This window comes from Ruditapes philippinarum, unplaced genomic scaffold, assembly GCF_026571515.1.
Source record: "Ruditapes philippinarum isolate M1 unplaced genomic scaffold, ASM2657151v2 ctg4793_1_1_1_1, whole genome shotgun sequence".
Classification (NCBI taxonomy): domain Eukaryota; kingdom Metazoa; phylum Mollusca; class Bivalvia; order Venerida; family Veneridae; genus Ruditapes; species Ruditapes philippinarum.
In genome coordinates this window covers 11,268-38,982 of record NW_026862321.1, presented here as the reverse complement: position 1 = coordinate 38,982, position 27,715 = coordinate 11,268, and the positions used below count along the sequence as shown (strand labels likewise).

At 32.4% G+C, this 27,715-nt stretch overlaps 1 protein-coding gene across 1 annotated transcript; it reads left to right on the top strand.

Moving 5' to 3' along the window:
* The first annotated feature begins 1,378 nt into the window (after nucleotides 1-1,378).
* On the top strand, nucleotides 1,379-26,521 carry LOC132718644 (uncharacterized). Its single transcript, XM_060702361.1, has 6 exons — nucleotides 1,379-1,575; nucleotides 14,024-14,598; nucleotides 15,314-15,472; nucleotides 15,944-16,120; nucleotides 17,571-17,640; nucleotides 26,364-26,521. The coding sequence occupies exons 2-6, from the start codon at nucleotides 14,029-14,031 to the stop codon at nucleotides 26,504-26,506; spliced, it is 1,119 nt and encodes a 372-aa protein (XP_060558344.1). The 5' UTR covers nucleotides 1,379-1,575; nucleotides 14,024-14,028; the 3' UTR covers nucleotides 26,507-26,521.
* Nucleotides 26,522-27,715: the final 1,194 nt, after the last annotated feature.

Here is a 27,715-nt window from a genome sequence, read left to right as displayed (position 1 = left end):
ATTCCACTCGTTCACTTTGTGAGACAAGTAATCCAAGTATGGATATTATGCCAGTTACATCATTATGGATCACACATGCAATTACGGTTGGATTCTATATTTGTATCTGTTGAAGATAAAATATCAAACTTTTATATAATTATGTAACTATATTATCTAGTATTTCCCTTAGAAAGCTTGGATATTTTGTTGTCTGTTCAATAATGATACATTTATTCTTGTGTTGCCTAAAAACAAAAATAAATGTTTCCTTCCATTGTATAATAATTTTAAAAAAAATTTGAAACAAAACGATTTATTTAATACATCTGGGACTTAAGATAACACGGCGTTTATCGATCGATCGATTTCAATTGGACACCAACATTGGCACTGATATGAAAGCGCGAGTTGCTTGTCCCGTTATCTTAAGTCCCAGACTACATCAAATTCTAGAATTTCTTTGCTGTTATTAAATCGGTTTATTAAAAGAGTATCTTTATGTGGATTTTGTATTTCGCGAGATAGGATTTTTAAAAGGTAACGATTTCTCGATACGAGTGTAACGCTAACATTTACGTAATAGAAAGAGCATCAAAACACGAATCTATCTAATTTGTACGAGGGGGCGTAGCCCCCGTGTATCAATCAGAATGTCGAGTGTTTTGATGTTCTTTCTCTTTTGTATCATAGTCAAACATAAAGAAACATTCCCTGTTGCCCTAGAACAAAAGTAACCAATAAACGAGCATCTGAATATGATAATTATATCGCTTTTCCTTTCTCTGCGGTCCCAATACGTTAACCCCTGCAAAAAATAAGCCAATCAATGGGCGTGCTCTGGAGTGCGGGTAACTAATACCTGCACTCCAGTTAACGCACTGTGCATGTATATGTATACGATTTAACTCTGATACATTTTCAACAGAAAGGTTCCCAAACTACGATACAAACTATGTTTGTATAACGCAAACGACCTCCTGTCAAAATATAAGCACGGCCATGCAATAGCATTTTTACGATGTCGTAAAAGCGGCATGGGTATGTGATCAATTTTATTATTCTTTTCAACTTAGGACTGCATTCATTCTTTGCTTTGCTTTGAATGACTTTGACGGTTAAGGCCAAATATGAAATTTATATAATTTTATTTGCTCGTTTTCGTTTGGAGTAGTCTATATTTAAATAATTTTCCTCCGATGTCTTTTACATTATAAGAAAAAATGTCGAGTGTTGCCCCCGATTTGCTATGGCTCTTGTTTGTAATTTATTTCATTCGTTGAAAATGCAGATCTAATAAAAGTAAATAATGTCCTGCGCGAAATTAACCAATCCGCTTTGACTTACATAAACTATTTAAAGCGTCTTCACTGAAAAGTGGTTAAAATTACATAACCAGTTTACTTAAGGCAGTTATTTTTTTATACAAACGGGGAGTTTATTGGCTTTAACATGACATTTTTGTGCTAGCTATTATATTCATTCTGGCATTATATAAATGTTGTTTTGTTTTCAATATGTGAAATTATTCATCCACTCAACAAAGGAACACTTTATGCGTAAACAGATAATGTGTCGTTTAGAATGACGATAGAGGTAAGTTTTGTACAAATACCATAAACTTAGCCACTAGGTTATATTGATGTGTCGTTTATTTAATATCCATGTCATTTGTATGCACTGTAACACCGCACTTTGGGGGTCAAACGCACTTTGGGGTCGGACCCAAAAGTGCGGTAAACTTCACAGTGCACTTTGGGGTCAAACGCACTTTGGGGGCAAAATCGAGAAATTGACCCCAAAGTGCGTTAATATGCTATATATCAACGCAGTTTGGGTTCCATATAATCTAAGTTCTCCTTGAACATCGAGTACTGACTGATTTTTGATCTGCGACATTGAAGTTCAAGATGACAGTCGATATCCATATACATCACTGTGCAAATTTACCAAGAGTCATTACATTCTGATGTAGCATAAAGTAAAAAGGAATGGTTTGATTTCTAATTGGTTAATGCTTTATTAATTGAACTACTTTGAATATCAATATACATGTAAAATTAAGACCACCATCGGGACTGGACCCACAATTGTCGTAATTGCGGGATGGTCTTATTCGTGGGTAATCTTATCATTGATTACATAGTTTTTGACCATGGTCTATTTTAGTCATTTTGTATGAACAAACAATATGTATTTTAACCTACAAATACAATATATGTTATAATGTTTAATCAGATGAGAGCAAAACATTTTCTGGAAAAATTAAATATTAAATTCTTACGGGTCTGATCTCAATATTAATTATTATATATTATGTACATAGTTCACCTATCAAAAAATAAATTATTTCTTCGCAAAATAAATATAATGAAAGCAACAATGAACTCCAATAACTCTAAATTTTACTTTCACACCCTATTTCATACAATAACCTGATAATAACAGTTTTTTACACATCATTAAATCAAGTGTTATGCCTACGAGCATATTACATTTGCGGCTAAAAATGAGGAACGGGGATTGAGGATCGAGGACAAGTTATATAAAGGGATAATCTCAAAATAATCTAACATTTTATAATAAACACAGTTTCTAAGTAACGAATAACACCAGCATTGTCAACGATAATTTGTGATTGTATTACGTGATATTGTTTTTGTCCTGAATAAAATTATTCCTGAGGCTCTACCCCATCAATAGCCCTGACCCCCATATATACTCGCAAAATTTTGTAAAACAATTTATATCCTCTACATGATATTGACCATGATCACCATCAGTTAATGCATTACAGTAAATTTTGGATTGAGTTTCGCGTGTGTTAGGATCAAATCAAGTTATTTTATGAAAGTAACTGCTGCTTTAAATGATTTTTTATACTTTATTGTATATACTTTGATATGTCTGCAACGACTAACTTTTAATTTGTGGTCATTTTGGATCCCGTCCTGAGACTAAAAGAAATAAATGATAGGAGTAAAATTTAATGTAATATTAATTTACAACAAGAGAAGTTTATACTCGGAATCAATGAAAACTTGCAGGTTATTTTGGGTTATTTCAGGTTTTGCAAAACGTATCAGTTTCATGTACCACCAAAACCGTTGCCATTTTGAATGAGACGAGATAACTTTCGTATTTTTTAAATATAATTAATACATGTTTGAAAATAATCTCGGCCATAACCGGACGTGCATTTCATCTAAATATACAATTAAGATCTTGTTGAGTATGATGTATTCTTTTAATTTTGCATCTAACTTGGAATCAATCTTCATGTTTCATTTTCCCCCAGTTGTGGCAGATTGACACAGCCTGAAATCTGTTTGAGTCATTGAAATAACTATAATTAATTATTTGAAAAACGTTACCTTCTTTAATAAGATAACATGAAATAAGGTAAATTCAGATTTTAATAGGTCTCATTATTATATAAGGAACTGGTTTTCAATTATATGGAAAAGTGTGTTACAAGTATCGGCACACAACGCTAGTTCATGGATAAGGCTTAAATAATATGCTATCTAATGTATTATAACACATAATACACACCAAGAATTTATATACCTTAAATTAACTATGCTATAAGAGAAATAATTGAAAATAAAACATAATTTTATAAATTGCAAATTGCAACCTTATGATATAACAAATCTAAATAATCTATATCTGCCTTTTTGAACCGACTTAATACATTTCGCCTACTTCCCTCTTTATTTTTAGTTTACAAATGATATAAACTACATGATATTTTAATTCAAAATATTAAACTTCATTTATATTGATCTTATTTTTAATACCCAACGTGCGATCGTTGGGTTGATGTTTAAAAATGCATATATACCTGCGTAATGCACTTTTGGGTCGAAGGTTGACACTTAAGATACTTGACACTAACGAGATGATTGGGTGGCGGGGCACGATTCTTATGCCCGTTTATAAGGGGGTTTGCGCACAAATAACTATTCGGGGGCCGGGAGTAACTAAAATCGTGCCCCACGGGGTACTTTTTGCCGTTCCACAAGTTATAATTTGGGGAACGAGAAAAAAGGGTTTTGGTGCGCATAAGTTTACTAGCCCTTTGCGCACAAATTTATTTTGTAAAAGCCGCAAAAATTTTATGTTTTGCGACTAGGGGACAAATGTGGCCAGGGGGCTTCTTAGCCCATGTGCAGAGAAAATTTAAATCGTGGGCACAAATTTACAATGTAAATCGAACAAATATTAAATCATGGGGGCACAAGATGTTTAAAAAAACAAAAAATAATCAAATTTAATATGAACTTAAAACTTCCGGGTTTAAGATAAAAAATGAAACTTTAAATTTCTTTAAAACTATAAAACATTCTTTTTTTGTTGGACATCTTTTAAGGTTTCTTATCTGGAAATCCCTATCCAACGGCCCATAAATGATATTTTTAATTTTTTACTATTTTAGTCCCTTTGTAGGACAATCCTCTGATAGGGATGTCATTATAATCATACTGATGGCCTGGTTAAACCTTTGCTTATAAAACGATAACTTGAAGGAAAAAAGCCCTTGTTTATTACATTTAGTAGGAACATTGCCAATGGCCAGAGATTTGCTTACATTGAGATTGAGGTCATAGGCAAAGGTCAAAGTAACCCATGACACTTCATGAAAAATTTTCGTCGGAGAATAACTTGGGTATATAATCCATTGGGTTTGATTACCTTGTATGTATCACTTTCACCTATTAATAAATGACCCTTATTTATGAGGGCATTGGGTAAAAAAAATCAGTGTCACAATGACACTAGGTGAAACATTAATTGTCAAATCAATTAACTTTTTATATATGACACTGTGACAGGCAAAGGAAATAGGGTCAGCATTGTATTATTGCACATTTGTAGGTAACTAAGAAAATGCAAAGATATTGTGTAATCTGTTTGATTTATTATATCGTTTCTACATATTGCCTCGTGCCCACGACTTAATTATCTCGTGCGCAAGACTTAGCAAATCGTGGCCACGACATAATATCTCGTGCGCGCAACTTAACTATCTCGTTCCACGACTTTGTTACTCGTGCCCACGACATAGTATCTCGAGCATACGACTTGGTAACTCGTGGCCACGACATAGTATATCGTGCGCCACTCGATTATTTCGTTCCCACGGCTTAGTAACTCGTGGCTACAACATAGTATCTTGTTCGCATGACTAAGTAATTCGTGGCCACGGCATAGTATCTAGTGCGCACCACTTATTACCTCGTTCCCATGACTTATTTACTCGTGGCCACGATATAGTATTTCGTGCGCACTTCCTAATTATTTCATGCGCACGACTAATTACCTCGTTGCCATGACAAAGTATCTCGTGCACACGAGATAAATAAAAACGCACAAATGTCAACTCTTTTTTACCGTAAAAGTACGTTGTGTATAACTGAACGTTCTTCTTAGGAATTGGACCAAATGCTTTTCATTGCAATCTTATCCTGTGACGTATTATAATTAGTTACAATAACATACATCATATATTTTGTTTTTCCATTTAAGTCAAGAATATATTCTATTCTGTTGCTGAAACATCCTCTCTAACATCCCGTGTAAGACAATTTGTGTGCCCGAACTGACCTTATTCCACCGCGGATTTTATGAATTAATTGCGTTTTAGAATGATGTCATTGTTCCGTTATAGATAACGATGTAAGTTCATGCGCTTTTATAAGAAAAGGTACTAACAAAAATATGAAGTTTTCATAATTTCTTTTCGGAAAATAGAAAACATGTCTATAATTATGCAAGATAATGAACCAAGCACCGGGTATCGTCAAAGGTCTTTGATGTTTAGAGGAAACTTTAGCACAGTCTTTCTGCCGCTGTAAACAGATACCCACGAGCTATATATTAAGGTCCGTACCGACAGACATAGTAAAATCCTTTTAACATGATAAACTGTGTGTACAAATGAACCAGATTTGAGAACTGAAGCTAAATTATAGTATTAGAAAAGTAGCTCAATTGATAATCATTTTAATCATCAAAAAACCAAGGTCCATACACGAAACTCAATATCCGAGGTCAATTTCAAGACTTAAGATAGAACACGCACAGGGCGTAGAGAATAAAAGCTTTTGGTTATTATACAAAACGTCTACCTAACTAAACTAACACCGAGGAATAACCATTTTAGTCCAGATAACTTTTGCTGAGTACCAAAAGTCAGTATTACGAGAAGTTATTATTACATTTCGTTATCACGACAATTTTAGTCCCGAAGACTTCAAAAAAAAAAAAAAACGAGAGTCGACTGTACATTATATACATTCAAACTCTAGTTTTGAGAAAAGGATATTCAAATGTGCCATCAGAGGCTTATCTATGTAAAAAAACGGTGTTAAACACTGATGACAATCATTTTATTAAATGCATTTGTAGCAGTCCACAACATTATAATAGCTCAGAACTGTAAAGTTTTAAGCCATGTAGTTCTACACAATACTCTCATATGTGTCAGTCTATATCTTTATGAAAACTAGGTAATGTTAAACATCAAATATTTAAGCTTTGTTATTTTTGAGGAGGACATTCATTAATATTAATTTCCTTTTGCTTGCCATGTTATGACATGTATGAAGCATGGCCAGTTGTCCGCATAGTCTTCATAAAATCTACATTGTCTTTTTAAAATAATATCTCCTTAACCGCATGTTAGATTGTGACCAAACTTCACATAAATGAATATTTGCTTGTATTCTAAAAATCAAGACTTTCAAAATATATGCCAAAGTAGCTGAAAGTCCTTTAAAATGACGTGCTTTACTAAGGAATACATAACCAAATAGATATGCTTGTGGTTCTGTGCTAAAGGCATATAAGATATGCCACTTAAATTAAAATGTGAGTCCCCAATTTAATATAACCGTATAATCTTATCTGGAAGTACAATGCATTGAACTTATGTTCATGTTGCTTTTTCTACCGGATCCCTTCAAGTATTTATACAAATCTTGCAGCTGGGAGTGAAATCACATCATATTTGACTTTATAACTTACATGTGCAATACATTGTACACGGATGTAAATATATATCACGTCACTAATCATTGTGTGCTTGCGTGATTTTTATTTAAGTATTTGAACTTCACGGTCAGAGTCATTGATGAGTAAGATCATGATAAATTTTATTAAAGTGTTACATCCGGCTTGTCTGCATTTTAGAGCGTTAAAGTTAGGCTTAAAACATAAAAGTGTTTGTTTCCCCTTTCACTATACGTTCCAATAAAATAAATAACTGCAAAAAATATATATAATATGAAGAAATATAAAAAGCACGAACTTTGCCGATTGTGCAAAATATTTGACAGACAAATATACTGTAAGCAAATTCTGAACACAAGACCACCGCTAGGCGGATGCACGAAAGTGTTGTTTTTTTTATTAAGGACGAAGCATTTGTAAGACATGGGAATTAGATAAAGTATTACCTCTTTCAAAAAGCAATCCTCCTTTTTGGCTGAAGAACCTTCATATATATAAACTTGCACCCAAAGCACCGAGATCAAGTTCTTATTTTGTAAGTAAAAATGCTACGATGGATCGACACGAAGACGCCAGGGGTATAACATTATATAAGCAAATATTTTAGGGCATATAATTAATATACTCAATATAAGTGATCATCCTATGAAGTTTGACAGTTGTAAAACTGTTAACAATATTTAGGTCATTTGATATTGACCTTTGACCTTGTTACCCTAATATAGATATGGATCTATTATTAAATAAAGGCAATCATTCTAAGAAGTTTGAACACTGTAAACCAAATGGAACCTGTGTTATGCTAAAACAAAACACAATTTTTAGTGAAAAGATCATTGTGATCCTGACCTCTGACCTTATGACCCTACAATCAATAGGAGTCATGTTTTTGACTTGGCTGTTCATCCTGTAAAGTTTAACAGCTTTCGGTTGATTACTATTTAAGTAATGGAGCGGAAAATGTTTTCAGTTTTAAGGTAATAGTGACATTGACCTTTAACTTTGTGACCTTAAAATCAATAGGGGTCTTCTATCTAATATGGACAATCATTATATGTAGTTTGAATATTGTGGGTCAAATGGAATGTAAGTTATGCTCCGGAAACTGTTTTCAGTTTAAAGGTAATAGTGACCTTGACCTTTGACCTTGTGACCCCAAAATCAATAGGGATCTTCTATCTAATATGGACAATCATCCGATGAAGTTAGAATAGTGTGGGCCAAATGGAACTTAAATTATGCACCGGAAACCAAATTGCTAACGGACGGACTGATGGACAGACAGACAGACAGTGGGTATAACATAACATGCCCGCAATTCTTTCTGGAATATAAAAAGGAATGAGCGCATTTGGCTGCTTAACATTTTATTTTAAGTGTGACTATAAATATTTACAGGACAAGATCATATTTAAGAAAATGTACGCTAGCTTTACAAACAGGCACAAGCAGGGTACAAGCATGCCGGGGAAGAGTTTTCTGGTTTCCTGTCTCATTACGGTTCTCATTTAAAACTGACATTCGGAGAACCTATCTTTTTACCATAAATACATTTATCAAGATTGGCGAAAATAGTTAATACACCGAAATGGGACTCCAAATGCATTGTTGTTGTTTTTTTTTTTTTTGTTTTTTTTTTTTTTTTTTTTTTAATTTCTTATTCGTAAGACACCTAAAAATTGACTGATTTTAGTATGTGGAACAATTTACAATACATTCAAGCAAAACAAGAATTCTTAACGCAACTAATAAGACAAATAGAATAAATAGTGTGAGTGAATATTTTGCCCGGACGTTTGCGATGTGTAGTAAAAATTGTGCAACTGATGTTGTATATATAAAACATTCTGTCAAAGAGCTCGCTTTGAGGTTTTTGCATTATTTATATTATATTCTACTTTCCTTTGACATTTTTCTAATGTTAGCTAAATGTGTAAGCATTTCAAAACAATAATGTCACATACATTGTACTATAAAACTTAAAATAATTCTTATTCAAATATGGGTCGCACGAGGAAACCACTTTTTAAACCCTCGAGGATTCATAACAACCTCTAAATTAATACGGATTGAAAGCATTTCTACCACGTTTTTTTAGATGTACACAAAAACAGATATTGTAATATTTGTTTATATATTTGACCTTAAAAGGAAAATTAAGTCTATTTTCGTACAACTATGAATGAAAATATGTCTGACAATCATAATAAATTTGAAAATGCCCACTAATGTACGAGTATTACCAAATCAGAATTAATGTCAACAGGTAGACATTTTGTAATTTCTACAACCATAACGATAAGTATATAAACAATGTTTTGTTTACTTTAATATCAGTTCTTGAAATGACCTAAATTTTGTTTGATTTGTATCCGATGTACTGGAATAAATTAGAGAAGCAACTATTAGTATTACATAACTACGACTTTTACTACATATATTTGTTTACATGTTTAGTTTCTTAGCGTAGGTTAGACCAAAGTACATTATCCGTTCTATATATTCTTACTATTGTGTTCGAGGTCCTTGCATGAAATTTGAAGGAAAGTGCCGAGAAGATGCGAATGGCTTTTCACATAGCAATTATTACCTCCCCTGACTGCCATTTGAGGAGTATACCCATTATGTCATATGCTTTAAATTATGGAGGCTATGTAAAATAAAATAAAAATCTCCTTCAAATTGGTGCTATGATTAAATTTTGGTTCATATATAATACCCAACCACAAAATTAAGTAGTAGTTCTTGTTAAGTAAATGAAACAAAGGTGTTTACAAAGCTAAAATTAATTTGTTAATTCCCAGATTATATTAATGTGTTCTTAAATGCTTGAACCATGTAATTCAAACAACATACCGCTTAAAAATTGAAACCTTCAGAATTGTTCTTAATATTAACTCATCCGTTCTTGAAATTACAATATAAGACGTTGGTAATAAAACACCACATTTAAAGGCACATTAAGTATCTTTGTTTTAAAACATGCGTTTAGTGCATGTTAAAATATCTACTTGAAAATCATAGTCCTAAATGTGGAATAATTTTTGACACAAGTAGCAAATGTAAACAAAGTGGTATGTTGGTTTATACAGAATTTATTTTTAGTTCGATTGTAAAGGAAACTTAACACAGTCTGGAATGCGGTTTGGAACAAACACTGAACAATGAGTTAAGTTTTCCTGTTAATACAAAACTACACAATTGTTATTAAGTGGATTAAAGTGAAACTACTTATCATTAAACCGGACGCTAAAGATATAAGTTGACATCTTTGTACGGACTATTATTGATGTTAAGAAGGAGCAAAAGCAAGCACGTTGAAACTTGGTTTTATTGCCAATTCTTTTAATTAAATTGGTTCGAATATTTTTTTCTGTATACGAAACCAGTTTCGCATCGACTATGTTGTAATGATACACTTACCTCACGATACGATAAGTTTCGATACAAGTTTGTATGCAATCTAGGCTTAATGAGGGACCATACACCCTTGCATGCACCGAGAGTGCGTACCCCGGGCATGTCAGCATTTATGTCCTTAACTGTTATTATTTTCAAAAAGTGACTTTTTAATTTTGCATACAGTGATCCACTGAATGATACTTAATATGTACGAAAGTCGATAATTGTGATGATACCATTTTGATGCACGGGAGGCCAATGAGACAATTACATTGTATATGCATCATGAAGAAAATTAAGGTGTTGCTGCCAAAAAAAAAATGGTCATATATTTCGGTCGCGCATGACTGACTGATAAGAGTATGCAACTCGGAATGGTACCTGACACAAGTTTTCTGTATGAAATATACAATACATTATAGCACATAGTGAGAATCAGCAACTGATATAAAAACAGATAATTTTATTTTGAAACAATGGCATCATTGTCGCAATATACGCCCGTCACAGAAGCTTTTGACAGAGATGTGGGTATTATAGATACTCATATAGGAGATAAGCTCATGGTATTACCGGAGATTTTTACATTTATATCCGTGTACCATGTAATGCATATGTAAGTAATAAGATAAAAAATGAAGTGATTTTACTCCCAGCTGCAAGATTTGTAAAAATACTTGTTGGAATCCGGTAGAAAAAGCAACATGAAACAAATCTAAGTTCAATGAATTGCACTTTAGATAAGATTATACGGTTATATTAAATTAGAAAACCATTCTGACATTTCAAGCCCCTATGACCTTGACCTAGTGACCCCAAAATCAATAGGAGCCATCTACTAGTTTTTGACCAATCAGTATGTGAAATATGAAATCTTTGTGATAAATAGTATTTAAAATAAACATCGGAAACAACGGACAGACTGACCAACCGACATAAGCAAAACAATATACCCTTATTCTTCGAAGGGGGCGGGGCATAATAATTATTATGCGACAGTTTTGCAGGCTTGATTTGTTTTATTCAACAAGTTCATTGAATTTACACGAATTTATCGAATAAAAAAACTTTGCAGCTGGAAAAAATAATCTTTAATTAATTTGTATCAAAAAGTCATTTTTATCTCGACTTGTTTTAAAGAAAAAAGAGAGAGAATGCTAATGTTATTATGCCTTTGATGTTGCGGTTGACACCCTGAAACATAAACATTGATCATAGCTTGTGTTTTATTTTTCAATGGATTACCTTCTATTCGATTATGAAACAACAACCTTTCATACGAGATCTTTAAGTTGACAAGACTGCACTTGACAATCAGTCATAAATGACAAACATTCAAAATCAAATAATTTGCTTGACTTAAGCTGTATATGTTTTCAAAGCTGGACACAATAATTCTTCAGACAAGACCTTAATGTAGACAAAATTGATTATGACCTTCGCGAATCAATGACCACGGCCTTGAGTGTATAATCATTTAATTTTGCTTGTTTATTGGATGTAAATTTTGTTATTTATGAATGGATTGTCTTCACACTAAGGTAAAAAAACACAAGGAAATCGTTCGACATAACCAATTTATTATGACCTTTACTCATCAATGACATTGACCTTGAAGATTATTATTAAAATCATTGAACTTTACTTGAATTTAATTGGTTATATCTTTATTTATTTTTGAATGGAATGTGTTTATACTTGAGCACATCTACCGTTAGGACATTATCTTAAAACTTGACATTGACTTATAGAGGTCATTGACGTCATATAATTGTTATTTCAAAGGCTATTCATTTGCTATAATTGAGTATAACTTTGTAAGCAATAAATGGATTGTCTTCGTAGTTGGACACAATGTATGGAACCAAAATTAAAGAAGACTAAATTAAACTTGACCTTCACTTGAGTTTGACACAGTTAGTAAAGGTCAAAAATATTGTTAAATTGTAATAACATTGTTATTTATTTACAAATTGTATTTATTCTTGAAAAAAACAAACCTTAGGACAAAATATGCATGTTGTATTATTCTGATGTGGTCTTGACCTTAAAGTGACCTTGCAAAGTCACAATATTGAAATTTGGTACATTGGCAATGATTTTAATCTTTAGTTACAAATTTGATTGTTTTTTACTTTGACAAAAGAACACATGTCAAAACAACATGTTAAATTCTTCTGTTAATACCTTGATTTTTCTATTTAGATTAACTGTCCATGTTAAATTATTGAAATTTACGTTAATTGTCATAACTTTGATATTTATTGACAGATTTGGTTAATACTTCGACAAAAGAACCCATTTTACTTGATGAATTGTTTTAAAATTACCTAAAACCTTAAATTGACCATGACATTCACGGTAAAATTTATCAAAGTTGTCATTTCTTTATTAGATATTTACAGATTTGAGTAAAACTTGGACAAAACCGATATGTTGACTGATTCTGGTATGACCTTGACCATTAATTGACCTGTAAGGTCGTCAGAATATTTAAATTTACCAACATTGCTATAACATTGATATTTATTTATGATATTCGTTTATTCTTGGACAAAAGACCACTTATTACAAAACTGGCAGTTATTATGATGATTAATCGTCAAAACAGTTTATATTTTTCATTGCAATATTATGTCGTTAATGTGTTGACCTTAATAGCAAGAAAAAGTGTAGATAATTACTATGCCATTTTTTTGGTATATGTCATATCTAGTTGACCTCTATTTAAGTTTAATGCACTACGGGTAAAAAATCTCTCCACATGGATGTTTTACAGTATCGTTAGGATAATAAGGATAAAACATTTTTTTCAGATTTTTAATATTTTAATTGTGTCTCTATTTTAATTGGAAGATTATTTTCACTTCTAAAACAAATTTACATTCGAGCCCGCCTTTGCGGTGCTCTTGTTATTGAATTCGTACCAAGTCTAAAAATTCTTCTAACCAAGGGAACTTTATCGTTCATCAAATCCATACCAATCAAGTCAAATAGATAGAGTTATTCCCGTTGTTGATCATTTTTGCAACATAACTTAAAGTTTGTTTTGTGGCGAATAGATGAACTTAATTTTAGACATCCGCTCTGTGTAAAATTTTCGTTCAATAAACTGTCAGGGTTAATTATGATAATACCTCTGTATCAACTTTTTACCAGACACCGTTGAAATGTATTACCAAACAGACAGCACCTGCGGAGATATAGAAATTATCTAATTGATTTTGGTGCAAATTCGCAAGGTTTAAACCAAAAATTTCCCGTTGGGTTTGCGTAAGCATGCAATGAAAGTGATAATAAAATGAATGTTTTATTCAAATAATTGAAAAGCTGTTTATGATCTATATTTATTTTGGAAAGGTACGCATCTTGTCTGAAGCACTGTCAGACATGTCTCATTGTGATCTAGTTATTTAATTCTGTATTTAGAAATGATGCCCATTTCTAACTATTAATCTCAGGGAGGGATCTAGGGCCAATATGACCAGCTTGTGATAGTGACCATGTCTTCATTGTTAGTCAAAGGTCACGGTCCATTAACTCAGATAAACTTTGGGCATAGAACTGTTTATTTTCAGTCGTAGTTTAAATTGATTTTCCTTGTAGCTAAAAATTTTCATTCTAGATATCATGATGGCGCACGAGATACAATTAAAGAACAACAAATACCGACAATGGGTCAAGGCGGGCCTAGGCTTAGGTTATCTAAAAGAAGGACTAGCACCATTTTGTGATGACATAGGAAAACAGCAGCACAAAGATATTATCAACCAAATTATAGGAACAAAGACTCCTAAACCAAATGTACCATGTGGCATCTGTCAGATAACAACTCTCCAGCCAGACCATGTCCGAGTCTCAAAAGGAGTGTGTCCATACAAGCAAGATAAATGTAACTGTTGCTTTCCAAATAATAAGAAACCCTGCCCAAACAACGTATGTGGCGCAATCTATGATAGCATTGTACAGAATCATGCATCAATACCACCGGCACCTTTTTGGAGAAACAGCGATGCCCGTGATTGGACAAATGATCCTTGGAGCATATGTAAATGTTTTATAAATGCTCCTGGGTACAAGGACAAGACATCAGCAGTCGACGTTGACTGCTCGGGGTTACTACATGTTATCATAAATAACAAATATTTTCATAATCATATTGGATGCAATGTAACAGGACCAAACAATCTTTTCGCAAAGGTTAATCTTTTTGTTTACTCTGTGTTTAATTACAATTTGTGAAATTATTATACGAATTAAACCGATACTGCACTCAGATGACAATAAAAACTTTCATTTTGATGCTGAATATATACTAAACCTTACAGTAAAGCTATATACTCTTGTATTGAATTTAAAATGGACTTAACTCATTACTGCAATAAGTTGGTGTTATGTCCATATTGCTATGAGGCCAAATGGCGAGATAAACAATCTGCCACAATAAAAATGATTAAAAACTTGTTATGCAACACATTTTATTGTGATTCGATGTAAATTGTTTAAGCCAACATTAAACTTCACTTTGTTTGCTGGACCATTGCAAGTGTTTGGTACGGTTATATTCGTATGCCGTCATTCTTGAGGTGGGGGTCCTTACCATTTTGTGTCACAAATAGCTGTTATAGTGTTTGAGTTAGAGTCACCAAACTTTACAGAAATGTTGATCAGCATGTCACTTTGTGCACCAGGCGGGTTTAACTTCTGGATAAATTCTGTTCACCGTATCCGTTCTGTCCATTCTTACTTTTGTGCTCGAGGATCTTATCCGAAGTTAAACGGAAAGGACCGAGAAGATGCAATTGCGTATCTCGCTTAACAGTTTTAATGCTTAACTGAAGAGTCTTGTTTGGTTTCATTGCTGAACACAGTATAAGTATGTATGTTTGACTTAGTTTTGTTTTCCATTCAATAGGTACGACAGTATAGAAATTGCGTTTTTCACTCAAGTAGTATGGAATTAGAGGAAATGGAAGCAAATTCCTATATTGATGATATGCTATCAGTTCTTCAAGATGGAAAGGAACTTATACACCATCAGGCTGCTCAACGAGCTGTCAGGAAACTACAAGATGTAAGCCTAAATAATGAATTACATTTATTAGTTTGAAATTCTGAAAAAGTTTTGTTATGCTTAGAAATCTTTAAATCAAGACATACTTTTGGTAGTTGACAAAGTGTTAAAAATGATTTCATTATAGTCAAATTTAAATAACGAATGCTTTAAATAAATTTAATTAATGAAATAAAATATACATGCCCATAAAAAGTTAATATACTCAAAAACAACGTATCCTTCACTGTGAGTTATGATTAAGATAAAAAGTGAAGTAAGAAGTATAGTCTGACTATTAGATATCTATACTACACATCATGTTATATAAGCGGATTTTAAAGTCCTCACAAAATAACGAGATATAAAAAGAACAATTGTGGTAATTCAGAAATAAAGTCTGACCTTATATTTAAAAATTATGTTTTATCGAAGGGTAAATTGCATGAATCAAAGAGCTGCAATTATACCTCAATTGTTATTTTTCATCAGCTGAAAAAGAAGGATTTCATAATTACTACTGACGGCTTTGAAGAAGTTCTGATGCAAATCAAAGACGAAATGACAAAAGTTTTGAAATCAACAGAAAATTCTGCAACTAAAGAGGAATATGACGAGCTTAGAAAAAAATTATCTGACCTTGAGTTACAGATGACCCAAGAAAAAGAGGTGCAACTTTGTTTTTATTACTTATAAATTTGTTTCCGATTGATATACCAGTACATGTACATACAGCCATGTTTAATAAGCTTGCATACAATAAGGTAAGCAAACTTTTTTTTGATTTCGCGATGCCCTTTGTCTGTTGTTATCCACATTTTTGTCTTACCTAAGCACAACTTGCGATGTGATGGCCATCTCTCTCCTATGCATCATCAATAATTTCTTGAACCATCGGCTTATAAACTGATGTTGTATTTTGGCCTAAAAATAATGCTCACTAGGTGGTCATTTATCAGCATTATACCCCCATGAATTTAGTTTAAGGGCTTATATAGGAGTCAGCTTGTTGGCCGGTGTGCGTACGTGCGTGTGTGTTCGTGTGTGCGTGTGTGCATGTGTTACAGATTATAAAGTGAATTTAAAAAATCTCCTTGTTGAAAACCACCAGTCCAATGTCAAAATCGGCGAATGTTGCTCAAATAATAACCCTGGGGTAAAAATGGCCCCGCCCTGGGGGAGAATGATTTTCATTATGAACATATAGAACGAAAACTAAAAGATGCTGGGCTTATTGCCATGATATTTGGTACATGATATCATCTATGGTCCTCTACAAAGTTTTTAAAATTTTGCCTCTAGTGTCAAAATTGGCCCCTCCCCAGGGATCATAGGTTCTCTGATTTTACAAAGGCTAGATATTTGATATTTAGCATGAAACATTGTGACCAAGATTTTTCAAATTATAGTCCTGGGGTCAATATTGGCATCGTCCCGAGGGTATTTGACTTTTACAATGTACATAATTATAACAAAAAAAGTTAAAAATCTTCTTGTGTGAAGAGTCAAGGCTTGGAGGTTTTGGTATATAATATCATTTTATCATAAACCATAAAAATCATCTTCTATGAATTGACAAAGGCTAGATGTTAGATATTTTGCATGAAACATTGTGTAATAGACCTCTTCCAAGATTGTTCAAATTTTAGCTCGTGGGTCAAAATTATCATACTTGGACAAAACAATACTTATGACAAAATAAACTTGATGGAAAGTTTTGGTTTCTCTTAGATCTGTAATTTACAGTTCATATCAATAACATTTCGGCATAAACCATACGATAAATTGTAAACAACCTTGCAAAATGATCCTATTTCAAACATTTAAGCTGTCAGATCAAATCTTTAAGAAAGTTTAAATAATCTTTTATAAAATTATGTGCAATTGCACCAGAAACGTCTGAAACTTTTCTTCATGAATAAATTATTTGTCCCTAGCAATAAAGTTGATTTTCTATGAAAGAAACTAAATTGTCACAGTACTACATTTGACGTTTTTGAGATAAATATGGACATTGTGTGTTAGACAGAATAAAAAAACCTATATTTTTTTATATAAAACACATTTATGAAAGTTACCGAATAAAATACAATATTTGTATCATTATTTTTTGTTGTAGGAGAAACAAAGACTCAAGGAAAAAGATTCTTCTAAACAAAGAGAACTAGAATATGAAAAAGCTAAATCAGGTAAGCTTATATCTCCTCGCCAAAGGCAAAGCGGATATTAGAAATGGTCTCCGTCCGTGTGTGCTTCCGCAATAGCGAAAACAGGCGAGGTGTCATCAAACTCTAAACAGAAAAAATGAGAAAAAATTATAGTTCGTTATATAACAATAGAGTAAAAAGCCTTTGTCACTCTTTTAAACAAAAATAATAACAAAGGAAATAAACCATTTTCCTATTTCAATCGCCTGTGTATGGGTCCGTCCTATTTGTTTTAGCAACAGTGACATTTACAAAGGGGTTTCAAAAGCAATCCCAATTGAGGTCTTGATTATAAGCTTGCTATATACCAAGTTTGGTCTCAATATTTCATTCCTACTTCTAGTTAATGTCCGAAACTATTTTACTCTTTTTTTTCGTAATAAATAGTGACCTTGACCACGGGTGGACCAAAAGCAATATCATGATTAATCTTGGGTTATGGGCTACACGTTTTGCACGGAGATGCCAAGACAACAAGGCAGCAATCATTACTGACAAGCATAAGCAAACAATTTCCAGCAAGATTTCTGTTTTATCTGTTTGAATTATAAGCATAATAAAAATTATGTTATTTATATTTTTTACAAGCTGAATCTAATTTACCAATAAGTCTGACTCTTGTTAATTTCTAATTTTATTATCAAAGTGCATATGACACTGGATAATAATGGGGCATAAACATTCGAACATATGTTTATTAATGGCTTTGGTTTTGTGTATTTATTTTCAACAATGTTACTCTGGGACAGTTGTTGCTGACTTTAACTGACTTGCCTCTGATGGCGTCATCCTTTTGAGCTTAAATCCCAACAGAGACTTTGTATTATTTCATGTGAGTATCTTATCTAGTTAGCTTATGGAAGGCAGCCAAAGATACAAGACAGGGTCCTCTTGTTTATTTTGTATCATACATGTTACATAGAACATACTTATTGTTAAATTAGCTTCAGTTGATGAACAATATTAATCACATATATGTTTGTTAAACATACAGAAAAACTAGAGGTCTTGCTATGTCAGTTGTTTTAAACTTGTATGTTATGATTACTGCCAGGTTAGGGTTAACTCTAACCCTTGCATCTTCGTGCCAAAACTTTAATGTTGCTCACTACCCAACATAAATATTGGAATACTTGCTTATCATGACGAGTCTTAGGTATAATACAAAGGCCATCAATCTGACTGCTATATTTGAAGTTGTGCCTTTTTGTCAATTCTTTGCATATAAGTAGAATGATTTGAAAGCTCTAAAGGTATCGATAGGAATGTTGAAAAACTTAATTATAATGAGCGAGAGTTAAGGCATTTACCTGAAAGAATTATTTAGAGTTAGGTCCCTTGTTTACTTAACATATTTGTAAAAATGGATAATAATAGAAAACTGTCAAAGATATTGTACTCCTTCTTCGCATGCTTAATAATGGGGACAATGTACTTCTGTATGACAAGATATATTACTAAGTAACCAGTTTTAAAAGAGCTGCGTCTGTGTTGCAGGACTTTTACTATTACTGTTTGATGATACACTAGCTGCATATTGGACAGAAAGCTTTTTAGAAGATGAACCAAGTCTTACTTTAAAGTTTATGTTGGCAAGAAAGCTAGAAATTAAGATTGGAAGTCTACTATTTAATCCTGCATACATTTGATCTTTAGGAATACCATATTTCTATGCTGTATCAAAACTTTTTTTTTTAAGATTGAATAAAATTGAAGTCAAGTAAAGCTTCTCTTACGAAAGATTCGAGGTGAACATGGAAATTACTAATTGTCGTAGTTGTTTTATGTTGTTCCTTTAACTTCTAAATACCAAACCAGGGAAATTTTTACCAGTCTATCATATGTTCTGCGTAAGTAGCTTGTAAGTGACATTTGAAGGTAAGTTGTAGGGTCAGTGCTATCCCTTTCAGGTTTAGGAATTGGGATAACCGCAGCTACTTTAGAACTACATTTATTAGGATATCCACCAGTTAATGTTGTTAAATATCTTAAGAAGTAATTCCAGAGATTGATATGGATGATGTTTAAGAAATCGATAGTAAATTTCATCTGGGCTTGCTGTTTTCTTGATAGAATCAACTAAATCTTCGATAGAAAAGACAAAATTGTGAATTTTGTCATTTGCTGAAGTCAAATCTACTTGTTCTGAACTTTTCCTATAACTTTAGAAACTTAACTCTGTAGAAACTAATTTGAATATTTTTTTGAAGAAAAATTTGTTTTTGTGTGTTAATGTTTCTGCCATTGTTTCCTGAATTACCTTTTGTTTCTTAGCATATTGATCGTTATTATATTTAAATTGAACAGTGGGATTATTTTATTTACCGCTACTCTGTCTAACTGCATTTCATACTGTCCTTATAGGGATTTTTGCATTTATATATGAAACATATGACTTCCATTACTTGCTCTTAGATTGGTGAATTTGATCTTTTAGCTTTCGCTCTAAATATTCAATGATTATTTTTCAAGTTTTCGGATGTTCGACCATGGTCGAATTTTTAAAAACAAGCTTTTTTTACTTGCCTAATTTGCAATACGTACTGATATTTCTTAATTTTGCAATACATAATTATTTTGATAGCTGGCAATCCATTATAATGTTGAAGAAAAATGTATCAGCTATTTCATCAGAATTAAAATAAAAATCTTACTACAGTAAGAAATCACAAAATCACCACTGAATTCAACCAACTTTAGAAAATGGACACAATGTTACCAATGAAAATATGAATTATGTTTTTGTGTGTTTTATCTTAAGTTAAATATATAAAACTGTTAAATTGTACTTTCAGTTTATAAATAACTCTACAATTTAGCCAAAAATCAGTAGGAGTCAAATGATTTATTTTCACTAAAGTGGTTGTGATGGGATTGAACAGAGGCAGCGTGTGTCATTATCATTATTTGCAAAAGTGTCTGTTTACCCAATCCAGAAACAGATTTTCTCTTGTTTGGTGAATTTTTAACCTTGAAGATGTGGAAAACGAGTAGAAAACCGACCAGAATTGTCACCTGTAAATCGTAAATATGTACATGACTAGTTTATTTCTTTAATAACTTTGTCAAATAAGAAGCTAGGAAGCTGAAACCTTAAACCGATTGTATTAGGAACATTGCTTTAAGGAAAAGGCATATTTTTTTTTTTCAAAACCACATACAAACCCACTTACAAAAGAAATACATGCGAGTGTTGTAAATATTGAGTACTCGGTAGCCATTTTGTCAAGTTTGCAACCAATTTTCTCGCTTTAACCAAATGTGCAACAATCAATTCCCTTCATGTCGTTCCTGGCAAAAACCAGTATGAAGACTTGTAATTAGTTGCAAACAATGTAAACTGCAGTAATTTTTATTTGGAATATGTTTTAAACTATGTTATATGATTTTTATTCAATTTCCTTCATACCCCATACAAAAGCCTCGGACCAATAAAATGGCCCCATATTTCTATATGTTTTTCATGGAAAACTAAGAACGAACAAATGCAAGTTAACCAGGTTTACTTCGTCCAAGTATCTCATTAAGATATTTAAGATGCTTTTTGCATTTTTTGTTTTGTGTAGGAAGCTATAAGATTATAGACACACTTTCAATTAATCTGATAAACATGTTTGCAGTTACATCCCCTATTCTATGTTGTTTTTCTTTATTACTTTATGTCATGCTTTCCAGTGTTTTACTGTAATATACCAGATGATTATATTCTAATAAAGCACAAGGGAAATTTATAAAATATAATTTTCGCTGTAGCTGGACTATAATTATCTGAATGTGGATAACTAAATGGAATAACAGGCAATAAGAAATGCAGTCATACGCAAATTTTCCTTCTTTAGGAAAAGAAAGTCGATTTCATCTTATATCATGTTAAAAGTGTTACAAAATTAGAAAAAAATTAACAGAACTTTATTTCAAAATTGATGACGTGTAGTTATGACGTGATGACGTTGTAATATTTTCTATTTTGTGTACGTATACATACAGCTTGTAATTATACGGAGTTCTGAAGTAAATTAATAAGAAGAACATAGATGTGAATTAATCTAGTTTAATCTAAGAACTGGTAAATGGCGGGAATCGCCTGTTATATATATGAGCTGCCCATTCAGGCATTCATTGAATAATATTGTGCTAACATATAAAGGTCAAGGTTAATGTATCAGAGTTAAACAGATATCATTACAGAAGTCATATAGGAGAATGCGCGACGTTACGCGGCATATAAGATAGAAAAATATCAATTTTATACATGCAAAACAATTAAATATCCTCTTTATCCATCACTGAGAAAAATAAAGCGCGTTGTTGATGTATTTCTATTTTCATTTTTATCTCTATTATTGTAACGGAAAACATTTAAATTGTTGGGTTGGAAGTTCATAATGATATTTTTCAATTTTTCTTCAAGAATTGTCCTTTGACCAAGTATTACTATTTCAGAGTCGTTGCGCTGAGCATCTCCTTATATTTTATTCCAACAAACATATCTTTGATGAAACACAAAAGCTAACAATTCATAAAGTTTTATTTTTAAGATATACGGTGTATCATTTTAGTTCTTTATTTTCAAACAGTTGTTGTAAACGTTATCGAGTTGCGTGTACCTTTAAGATTGGATGATGTTGAAGCACCGTTAAAAGGTAGCGTCGCCTTTGAATTTAAACGTTGCAAGGTTGACGCTAAATGACGCAATAAACGCTAAATGTCGCAATAACCCTGGCCGAAGGTGTCGCACTTTCACACAAATAGTCTGGACTGTAAAGGTAAGACACCGCTGATGGGCACTATAAGGACCTATAAAATAACAAAATAAGACAGTTATATGCCTCAAAGGATACCACTATGAAACATAATAACAAAGTTTACCTGTAGTTTATGAGTTATAAAACTTTGCTTTTAGAAGGGCTCCTTTTTAGAAATGAGGAAACTCTAAACAATCTTCAATATATCATCATTATGAAAAACGTTTCCCTATTGACCACTGTGAAAAAACAAATAATGATATCCAGGTTACAATTCACGCAAGTGAAATGATTGTTTTTACATAAAAATGTTACCATGCCCCACTCACTTTTTATTCTAAATATACCTATAATTTACAACAATCACAGGCAGTTTTCAAAGTTAGCCTAAGTTTTCTTAAATGTATTTTGGTTGACCTTGCAAAATATGAAATACTTTTAACAAGTATTTTCCTTTTACTTTATTAGACTTTGAAAATGTCAGGTATCGTATTTGCTATTAAATTTGGCATTATTTAGCTAAAAAATACCAACAATAATCATAAAATAAAAATCAAACGATTTTTCTTTCCAAAAGGGATCTGAGAGATTCATGAATAATGTTAAAAGAAAAAAATTGAAAGAAATAAATGTTGCTCATTCTGGGGTTTGAACCCATGCCCCTTAGTTTCAATGCATTTGACAGTAATTCTGGCCTGTTTGAATACTTTTCAAGGCGGAGGTAATGCATAAGGGGGATCTTACCTTAATGTCGCAAAATTAACGCTAAATACCCCAATCAGTTTTATTATTACACTTTACGCACAAGTAAACTTTACTGTCCGGTACTACAAAAATATTATGACCATTAAAATTTATGTTTCAGAATTTGAAATATGCTCTGTCAAAGTTTAATGTCGCATTGCTGCTAAATGTCGCAAGGACGGCTAACAATGTCACAATTGCCCTGACGGTGAATATTGAACATTCAACGCTTAATGTCACACAAAATTCAGGACAGTTAAATGTCACAATTTTAACGCTTAATGTTAGTTTTATGATATCACGCCAGCGTGTTAGTAGCTTTCGGTGATTGCACTCCTGATAAATGCTAATGTACGAAAACTGTTCTGAAACTCAACATCATTTTCATAACCATACGGGGCTCAATCTGTCATCTGCTATATATTGTTTATTGGCAACAATGTTTACAAGTTGCTTACAAAATTTTCTCTGGTTGTACAGGATGCTAAATAACAAAAAAAGAACTGAAGTGTATTTGGCTACACCAAATTCTGGTCAGTGAAGGCCCTGTCATGCTTTCCCTTTACCTGGTCATCATCAACGTCATCATATACATCGTCATCATCATCATCATCACCATTATCATCCATCATAATCATAATCAGCTGGAGCAGCAGCGACATCATCATCATGATCATATTCATCTATGTGTGCACATGTGACATTTCATGCTATTGATTTACGATAATAAGGGTTACAATTTAGTGCCACCTGTCATATTTATGGTGGCTGATTTGTGCCATTCGTGATTTCGCCCCGTGACCCTGCCAAGCGATAAGCCGAAAATAAATAAGTTATAATGGCCAGGGCGCGGCGCAAAAACGCGCTAATTAGCAGGGGCGTGGGGCGACGCGTGTCATTTATTAAACTAATTAGCTAATAAGCGCACTCCCTCGTTTCGCGCCCTGCTTATGAGCTTGTTTTCGCTGCGCGCTTTTTTTTTTTTTTTTTTTTTTTTTTTTTTTTTTTTTTGCATCTCACTCCGCGCAATAACGGGGCGACGATTTATCTATATTATATTTTATTTTCCCCCAAAATTGGGAGCGTAACATATTTACAAAGTATATATATGTACATACAACAGAAGAGAATTATATACAAATGCATAACATTGTAATATAAAGGATACAATAATATGAAATTCTTTTACAATTGTAAACGTATGACTTATGGGTGTAAATTGTTGTCTTAAACGAAAGCGAAAGTTAAGACTATGATTTATATCATTCGTTTTAAAAATGAACATTGCTATATTCATCCTCAGTGACAAAAATAAACAAAGTTACTTAGTTCCGTACCAATAACTGAATCTTAATCGAAAAACGAAAATTTAAGAGAAAGTGAAGGTACCGTCTTTGTGTACATGCTTTATAAATGACTATCAATAGACGGATGTCATAAGCATTATTCCTCAACAAATCAATGATCTTAATTATTTAAACAAGTAAAAAACATAGAAAAAAAAACGATGCAGGTAAATAAAAAATAACTATACAGTTTATGTCTGAGCAAAATACTACATATACTATAAAGCGATTATATTGCCTGCTTCTTTTTATTTTTTTTTAACGTGAAGATAAAAGTTTTGCAAGCGCGATAGCAATATGAAAGTTGACAAGTACATTATCAATAATTTTACATGCGATATGCAAAAACATTTCACATTGATATCTGTAGTTATGGCAAATAAATGTGCTGTATTGGTCAAAACCTAAATTTGATATAATAGCGTTCCAGAAGGCACGTCTTTCAGTCTCTTTCCTGTGACAAAAACACATAAGGTGTTCTGTAATGTCATTTGTAAGCAGATTGCAAATGCTACAACGACGCACATATGAATAACACATCCCGTGTCCAACTGCCTTGGCAAGTATTTCAGCAACCCATTTTAGACCCGGATTTTGTCGAATAATAACCCACAGAGGGGAAATCTTGTAAGGGTGAAGTAGAAATGTTAATGCTGGCACTTGTGGCGTTAACGTTTCTAAGAATAACTCTTTTGTTGATTCATTGATTACCTTCATCTGTAAAATCTTCTTCCATTTTAATTTAGATGGAAACACACCGGTATCAATAAAAGTATAAATGACGTACAACAGATCATACTTCTGCAGTAATCTATATATGTCTGGAATAAATCCATGTTTCTGTCTATCCATACTCACATATCTAATCAATCTATTAACAAATATCTGTTTAGCAAGATATTTAGATGGCAATCGGCATAATTGACCAAATAACTGTAACGCGCTTTAATTTTGAGTAAAAATGATATGATGAAATGAAACAAATATAATTGTGAATAAAAAAAACTTAAAAGGAATCTTTTAACCACTTGTACTAAAACGCTTTCAAATTAATTTTTGCAAGTAAAGCCATCACCCCCCCACACACACACCTGCCTTAAAAAAAGGGGGAAAAGAAACTTCATATCATGGAAAAAAACCAGAGACCTTCAGATCTACCAACACACCACACTGCGCCGACGTGTGAAGCAATATATTCGTTAGATACCTGTGTTTATCCAATGATCTTTACGAAAGTAAATAAAGTGCAGGACAATACTGGTGTATATATTTCCTTCAATATCCAAATATGAAATTATACAATTATAGATGATGATTGAGTCGTTTATATATCAGGTCTTATGTACATGAACAATATTTGACAAGTACTGTTTGTCTAATGTGAGAGTGACGTTTCATTTTACGTGTACACAAGTTCCATAAATTGTCTTTATTTAGTTATTTACAAATGTATTTATTATTTATTTATTTTACATCAGACATTAGTAGTTTCGCACGTTATATAAACTGGTAATGCAGTGCGCCAACTAATCAATGTGTTGAATTGCTAAATTGTCAATTTTCGAAATAAGTACAGGTCAACAGATGAATAATATATTAATAATATATGTCATATGTTGCGGTTAAAATAGGAATATCTGTAACGAGGGGACCCCGCCCATTGGGCGGTAACGAGACAAAACGGAATACCTTATTGGTAACTGTTGTCATACAGGACAAATTAATGGTAACTGTTATCATACAGGACACTTAAATGATAACTGTTACCATACATCACACTTTTATGGTTACTGTTATCATCATGGAAAGTATGTATCATAATTATTATAACAGATTTGATTAAATTGTTAATGTTTCAATTATCCTTCAGATGAAACAAGGCAGAAGAAGGGAAACATTTTTCAGAGGTTTTTTGATTGGACACGTTATCACTGGATGAAAACAAGTAAGATTTTACTTAAATACGCTAGGCATGTAGCTTTCCATAATTGTCATACATTCAAACCTTTGTAAGAAACAAGCGCCGATTTAAGACCACCCACTTTTTGAGAAACCTTCATTAAAAAATGTGATTTCCGATAAATACCTAAATTTGTCTATAAAGACCATGCATGTTCTCTGTTTTCCGTTCCCGTTCCAGTCCGTAACAATATGTTGTTGTTAATGTTTTGTTGGAGTATTCCTTACTTTGTCCTCCGATGAGTAAGAAAATTTCGAGTGTGATTCCCGCTAGGCGGTGGTTTTTGTTTTTTAATGTACATACGATTTCTTCAAAGGTCCTGCCGAAACATTATAACTGAAGACATGAAATTATTTTAATAGAATGTAACTTGATATACAAGTTTACTAATGTCTTGTATCAATAAATTACAGGAAAATTCAGCAGCATCTCTGCTAGAATAAAATGAGCTTCCAATAAATGAAAATATGTCATGCTAAAAAATTGTTAAACGAGAAATAGTTGGGGTTTAAAAGATGTATACATCAATATAAAATATTTTTTTCTTACGGAGATCCATAATGTGTAAAAGTAACTTTTTGTTGTCAAGTAGAGGTGAATTAGTTATATTTTTTAAAATATCGACTATTAGATGGCAATTGATTAAAAACTGATAGAAATGTAATAATAATAATAATAATAATAATAATAATAATAATAATAATAATAATAATAATAATAATAATAATAATAATAATAATGATAATAATAATAATAAATAATAATAATAATAATAATAATAATAATTATTATTATATAAAAATTATTGGGTTATAAAATATAAACTGTCTAAAATATACGAGGGTTGTCCAATATATTTGTGCACATGTAGATACTTTGCATCAATCTTTCCTCTTCTGACAGTAAAACAAATTATGACATAAAAAGGAAATGCCACTTTACAAGCAATAATAAGAGGTTAATACACGGCAGGAGAGGGCCGGAAGGTGATAATCGGCCCGCAAAATGAATAATGGACCCGAGGGCTTTAGCCCGAGGGCCATTATTCATTCAGGGCCGATTATCACCTTCCGGCCCTACGCTGACGTGTATTAAAGTCTTTAATACACTTGGTAGATCTAATAGTAGCATTTAAAAACAACAACAAAAAAATAACAAAAACATACTAAAAACAAATAGACTTTGAAGTTCTTTCGTTGAAATTCTTGTCTACTCTTCTACTGTTCTGTACAGTACAGAGATGTTTTCTGTTTGTGTGTTCA

What these genes read in the sequence shown, in the direction of transcription:
- LOC132718644 (XM_060702361.1), top strand. Translation starts at nt 14,029, where the DNA reads ATGATGGCGCACGAGATACAATTAAAGAACAACAAATACCGACAATGG. An exon ending in CAAACAATCTTTTCGCAAAG is followed by an intron (nt 14,599 to 15,313) that starts GTTAATCTTTTT and finishes TCCATTCAATAG; the next exon opens with GTACGACAGTATAGAAATTG. An exon ending in AGATGACCCAAGAAAAAGAG is followed by an intron (nt 16,121 to 17,570) that starts GTGCAACTTTGT and finishes TTTTTGTTGTAG; the next exon opens with GAGAAACAAAGACTCAAGGA.